Source organism: Microtus pennsylvanicus, chromosome 1, assembly GCF_037038515.1.
Source record: "Microtus pennsylvanicus isolate mMicPen1 chromosome 1, mMicPen1.hap1, whole genome shotgun sequence".
NCBI classification, from domain to species: Eukaryota; Metazoa; Chordata; class Mammalia; order Rodentia; family Cricetidae; genus Microtus; species Microtus pennsylvanicus.
In genome coordinates this window covers 139730017-139736031 of record NC_134579.1, presented here as the reverse complement: position 1 = coordinate 139736031, position 6015 = coordinate 139730017, and the positions used below count along the sequence as shown (strand labels likewise).

The window sequence follows — 6015 nt, the reverse complement described above, 5'->3', positions numbered from 1 at the left end:
TGTGAGAGAGATGGGGCCCCATGTCTGGGTCTGACCCATATCACCTCCGTGACTCTTGGCTCCTTTCCAGCTGCCCATTTATTTATTCACTTGTCTTACATTTTTAATTAGTATATTGTGGGTGGGGCGCACATGGGTGCCAAGTCAGGACAACCTGTTGGTTCTCCATCCTCCATCTGGTCTCAGGCTTGACAACAAGCACCTGTACCTTAACCATCTTGTCCCCATTCACTTGTAACAGTGACTCCACACATACAGTGGATATGAGGTGTGCACCCCCCCTTCCTAGTTTGGAGCCCCATGATCATCCAAAATGCCAGCCAGGTAGCCCACAGCTCACACTCTTGTTCTTTTATTGTAGTAAACTCTGGAAGTGGCTGTGGGGTTTCAAGGGGAGCCACTGGGGAGGGGGCCCCTCCTGGGCGGGGGTTGGAGGCGGGGTTATTGCTCTGAGCTCCCTGTCCCCAGGGGGACCTGTATGGGAGAATTTCAAGAGGGGGCCGGCACTGGATTGGGGACACTGCCACACAAACACGCAGGTCACAGCACATAGGAGGTCGGGGAGGCTGGGCGCCATATTGCACTTTGAGAGTGGGGCCAGTTGGTTTTCCCCCTCAAATTGGAACCTGGGGGAGACTGGAGGCCATCATGTCCCTTTCCACTCTGTGGAGAAGGTGTGACCTCCACTCAGGTTTTGGAGATGGCCAGGAGGTGCCAAGGGCTGGTCCTGGGCCTTGGGCTGGTGTTAAGGGCAGAGCAGACTGCCCTGGTCACCAGCGGAATCCACCCTGCACCCACTCAGCTGCCGCTCCCCCCTTTGCCTGTCTTGGTCTTGGGGGACACGGGTAGACCCTCATCGCCTTCACTGTCAGAGCTGCAGCCGCTGACGTCGGTGATCTCCAGCTCAGAGTCGCTGTCCTCCTTCCCACCTTGTGTGGCCTCTGGACCTCCCGCCCCCGGCAGTGCCAGATGAGGGGCCACTGCCAGCCCCGAGGGGCGCTCAGGGCCCAGGCCCTCCCCTGTTGCAGCAAGCAGGGGTGCAGCCATGGGACCTCCCCCTGCTCCTGCAGAGGGCAAGTGGCCCAGGGAGCCCAAAGGGTTAGGGTAGAAGTGAGGTGGGTAGAGAGAGGTGGGCAACTTGGGGAAGGGGCCTGTGAGGTATGGGTTAAAGTTCCAGGGGTACTCAGGGAAGGTGCGGCCGTAAGGACCCAACAGGCTGGGGGGCTTGGAGTAGCCGGTGGCACCTGGGGGGATGACATAGGCAACAAGTCAGGCTGGCCCACTGGGGACCAGCTTGCACCAGGGTGGACCTCCCCAGTGTACTTCCACTCGGGCTCCCCCCTCCTCCATTTCATCTCTCCATTCTTCTACCTATTCCTTTAACTTGCCTCCCTCCAAAACCCTGCCAAGTAGCCAGCTCCCTCGCAAGCTGCTCAGCAGCAGCGTCTCTGCCTTGATTGGTGTTGTGAGATGTTCCAATTATGTTCCAATTATGTAAGCCAAGTTGGCTTCCAGCTTGTGATCTGCCTGCCTCAGCCTCCTGAATGCTGGGTTCTGTGTAGTCCAGCTTGACACTGACCTTGACCTTCCAGTTCCGGTGCCCCTAGCCTCTGGGTTGCTGGTGTGTGCACCACACCCAGCTGCTTCAGCGGTGGTAACCTGAGGCTTTGTATAAGCTCTGAGCTACATTGTCACCCCCTGCCCTGGCCTTTAAACACATGCAACCACACAGAAACTCCATAGACACCCCAGCCTGAGCATCCCTCTGTCTCGTCCCCTGTAGTCCTCTTTTTCCATGTGAGCAGATTCCCACCCCTAACCCCAGGCCCTTACCAGAACCCAGGAATGGGAAGGGACCATCCAAACGTAGTTTATCAGTCTCTGGGGAGAATAGGGGTGTCCGGCCCCCTGGCTCTCCTAGGCGTGGGGTAGAGAACAGGTTCTGCAGGGTCTAGAGAGGAGAGTAGGGAAGGCGGTACTGCTTAGCCCTCTGTGGGGAGAGTCATGTTGTAGGGGACACCCCACTAAGATCCAACCCTAAGATGCCAGTATCCAAACTCACCTCAGGGGTCAGGGGTGGAGCATCTGGCCCAGGTGCCCCCCCAAAGGGTCCAGGCGTCAACAAGAGTGGGGAGCCAGTAGCAGCAGCAGCCATGTCCAGCAGCGGATAATTGACAAGCACAACTTTGCTGAAGTTGAATTTGTATGTGAACCTCTTCCCTTTGGTCTTGTGGAGAATGCGCTTGTTGTAGTAGTAACTGTGGGAGAGAGGATGGGGTTCTGGGGAGGGGCAAGGGAGGGTGAGCCAGTAGCTGGGCTCAAGTTCTTCTTGTTGCCACCCCACCCAACTTCCAGTCACAAGTACTGGGATCCAATGAAATTCAGTCCTAGGATACAGAGAGAGCACCCCCACCTTTTAGGGGGACCAGAAGGGACAGTGAAGGAAGAAGAGAGCATGATGGGAGCCTGGCCCACAGCCCCTCCTCACCGCAGGGCCCGGCTCAGCTTGTCATAATTCATGTGGGGCTTGCATTTGCGAATGCCCCATAGGCGGGCCACCTCATCAGGGTCCTTGATGACAAATTCCCCGTAGTCCCCCTGCCAGGCTATGACGCCCTGGTACTCCTCCTTCTGCAGCAGCTCCAGGATGAAGTGCCACAGCTGGATCTGCCTCGAGCCAGGGGATGACTCCGGCTTGTAGGCCCAGTCTGGGAAGGCAAACCCTAGAGACACAAGACAGGGAAGCCTTAGGGCCAGGAAGCTGAGATAGGGTGCGCAGCTGAGATGTTCAGTCTCTGAGGAGCATCTCTAGGGGCCTGTGAGTCACTCTTCAGACCTCCCCTGCTTGAGTCTGCTCCCTAAGTTACCTAAACAGCTGGAAGGAGCCCCTAGGCTTGTGCTCCTAACACGCCTTGTGCAATTGCCCCAGGTTCAGCCAAGGAAAGGGAGAATGGAATTGAGGGGGGACATATTTCCTGCATCCATGGCTGTCTTGTGGGGGTGCCAAGAGGGCACACCCTCACAGTGATCACCCTTAACGCTGCTACACTGTTAGGAAACCTTTGATACTTCCTGCGTCCTGATAGCTCTCACAACTGGGCCATTCCTTGAGGCCCCATTGGAGCACACATCCAGCCTGTATTCATGTATGTATCTATATCCCTTTAATGTGTCCCCTCCCACATCCATGCGCCCATCTTCAAGCTTTCCAATGTGAGGTTGTGTGAGCAGGCAGGCACAGACCTATAGGTTCCCATAGTGACAGCAGATCACACAGCCACTTGCGATGTTATCCCATAGGACACAGTCTCACCCAAGTGCCACAGTCCTGCCTGGGGCCACTAAGGCCAACACCAGATAGATACAGGCTGCCTAAGATATAAGGACCCCAAACCCAGCATTGCGCACCCATTGCAACAATCACCATTATTCACTAAAGGCCTCTGTTGGGCCCCCCTGACAAGTGTATGACAAAGAGAGACACATGAGCCCAACAGCCCAGCTAACACCTGGTATGATAGACAATGAAGCCCCCAGATAGACAGCTGGACACATGCAGGGTAACAGTAATAACTGAACAGCTTCCCTTCCCATGACCACATCCAGGCATGTGTATGTCAGCACTCCCATGGCCCACTTGGCATTACTTCACCCTGGAAGGAGCATCTACTATCCATATGCCCCTAGAAGCCAGGAGCAAGCAGAGATCTTGCCCAACCCTGGTCATCCCAATCTAGAAGGCTTTGGGTCCCAGTGTCCACAGCAACTCCTATCTCATCCTCCATCTCCTACCTGGCGAGAGTTGGCATGACCCAGGTGTGAACACATGGTTAAATCTGATCTCTAGCAAGCTGAGAGCAGTGCAAGAGAAATGGGAGCGGGCTCGGGGAAGCCACTGCAGAGCAGAGCGGGGTATGAAAGGGACTGTGTTGAGCTGGGAGACCTGTGTCCTTGGATCTAGTGCTGTGCAGCCAGGGGGATGTTCCTTGCCCTCTCTGGATTGAGGTCCCAGAGGCAGGCAAGGTGCAGCTGAGTCCCACCCAGGCTGCCGAAGGACAGGCAGTTCTTGGCCACTCCCTATGGGAGAGGGATTTTAATCAGGGTCAGTCTCACCTCAGATGCCATGATCTAGATGGACACTGGCCTAGCTTTACTCCTAGTACCCTTCCTCGGGAAAGCCACTGCGTCACAAACATGTTTGCACAACCAAAAGACAAGAAGGGATCCAATGAAGAGGGGACCTGCTACAGAAAGCAGACACAGACAATCCCCAGAACCAAGCAGTGGGAGGCACACAGAGACACAGCCCAAAAACCAAGCCCAGATCCCGATATACAGGCCCAGGGCCATCTACCCACACACTCCAAAATGTACCTCAGCTACCTGCTGAGGATGCCCCAGACTACCAGAGACAGGCACAGCTCCTTTCCCCACCAAGGCAGAGGCATAGTACACGAGCCGGCAGATGCCAAATGTATACATGCATGACCCGAGATGTCGAGCCTAGAGTCGCTCCTGTGGCCTCCGGGGTCCAGTCTGTGGAGCAGGCACAAGTTCACACAAAGACAGCCTCCTGGAGACACTTGACCTCTGTGACCCCCTCAGGAACACTGAAGTGCGATGCCTGCAAACACGCCACAATGAAATTCCCGGCAACCAGCCAAACGGTTGTTTCTCAAAGACTCGCTCCTATTAGTGACCCCTGCATGCCCAAGCAGGTCCTGTTCCCCTGAGCACCACACACATCTCCTTGCATCCTCTCTTTAGGCTGAATCCTTCCCCTTGTGCCTATCCTAGAGGTGTAGGCTCTGCCCTCAGCACAGTAGGTCCTGAGTAAGTGCAGGCTAGGTGTACATGGCAGAGAAATACCAGATCTCAGTTCCCTTGGTCCTCATTCCATCCTCCAAAAGACCCTCAACCCTTGTGTCCCAGCAAGCAGGTGGCAGGGAGAGAGAGGGCCCTGGAGTTTCTGGTCAAGTTCCTCAAGAAAGGGTTTGTAGTCAGGGGGTCAGGGGACTGATGGAGACCCAGACAGACAGGTTCACAGGTACATAAGACAGATGAGGAAAAGGGAATATACAGGAGGGGGTGCAGCCCCTGGGAGGGGTAGGGCTGATGGACAGGACAGTTACAGTTACCAGGGGTCCAGAGAGCAGGCAGGGCAGGCGGGGCGAAGAGAAGGTCTGAGACGCAGCTACAGTCCATGGCAGAGCGAGCCCTGCAGAAGCCGGGACAGACAGGACAGCGAGAGAGAACCGGGTCAGCCAGCGGGTGCTGCGGGTCTCCCCCATCCCAGGCTCTAGCCTGCTATCAGCCCACCCAGCTGCCCTCAGTCCCCACTCTCTCCCTTCCGGCAGCCCGGCTCCCTAACTAGAGCCACCGTCCGTCCTTCCGTCCTTCTTGCCTCCCCCCCCCCCTCTGGTCCTCTTCACTCAAGCCCAGTGAGGGATTCACTAGTCACAGGCTCTCAACACCCTCCACTCACCCTGATGCCCCAGGCCCACTTCCTGCTATCCTGCCTCCCGCCTGATCTCTGGGGGAGTAAGGGGTTGGTCCCTGGGTCTTGGGATCTTCCTGTCTCCCTGTGCCTGTGGCTCTCTCCAGCTACTTCAGATTGATCACACAAGAAACACAAACTCGCCCCCACCTGGCTGACCCCCGGCAGCTCCCTCTGTGCCTCACGCTGCAGCAGTGGCCAGCTCAGAGAGAGCAGAGCTGGGTACCTGCTAGCCTGGCAGGGAGGAGCAGACCCAGCCCTTCCCTTTCTTCCCCAGGTAGACACGAACCCCCACACCCCTAGTTTGTCCTCTGAGCCCACAGACCCTCCCGTTTCAAATCTGTCGCTCACCAAAGGTTCTCCATCCATCCTTTCCCTCTAGATTGGCCCTCTAGGCACTCCTTCTAGGAGCTCCAACCCCCCAGCCCTTCCCCTCAGACCAGTAGTCTTTTCCCTTCCTCCCAAAGCAGAGCTACCCAAGCCAGCTGACGATCAACAGAACCCATGGACCCCTGCCT

General features: G+C 56.5%; 1 protein-coding gene across 1 annotated transcript; it reads right to left on the bottom strand.

The window, feature by feature from the left end:
• Positions 1 to 485: 485 nt before the first annotated feature.
• Positions 486 to 5218, bottom strand: Erfl (ETS repressor factor like). The gene is made up of 5 exons (XM_075958481.1): positions 5139 to 5218; positions 2489 to 2723; positions 2063 to 2258; positions 1834 to 1951; positions 486 to 1244 (listed from the first exon to the last, which is right to left on the bottom strand). Exons 1-5 carry the CDS (start codon positions 5203 to 5205, stop codon positions 799 to 801), a joined length of 1062 nt encoding a protein of 353 aa, XP_075814596.1. The 5' UTR covers positions 5206 to 5218; the 3' UTR covers positions 486 to 798.
• Positions 5219 to 6015: the final 797 nt, after the last annotated feature.

Coding starts and splice junctions, on each gene's coding strand:
- Erfl (XM_075958481.1), bottom strand. CDS start 5,205: ATGGACTGTAGCTGCGTCTCAGACCTTCTCTTCGCCCCGCCTGCCCTG. Junction 2,259..2,488: donor AAGCTGAGCCGGGCCCTGCG/GTGAGGAGGGGC, acceptor TCTCTCCCACAG/TTACTACTACAACAAGCGCA. Junction 1,245..1,833: donor CTTCCCATTCCTGGGTTCTG/GTAAGGGCCTGG, acceptor TCATCCCCCCAG/GTGCCACCGGCTACTCCAAG.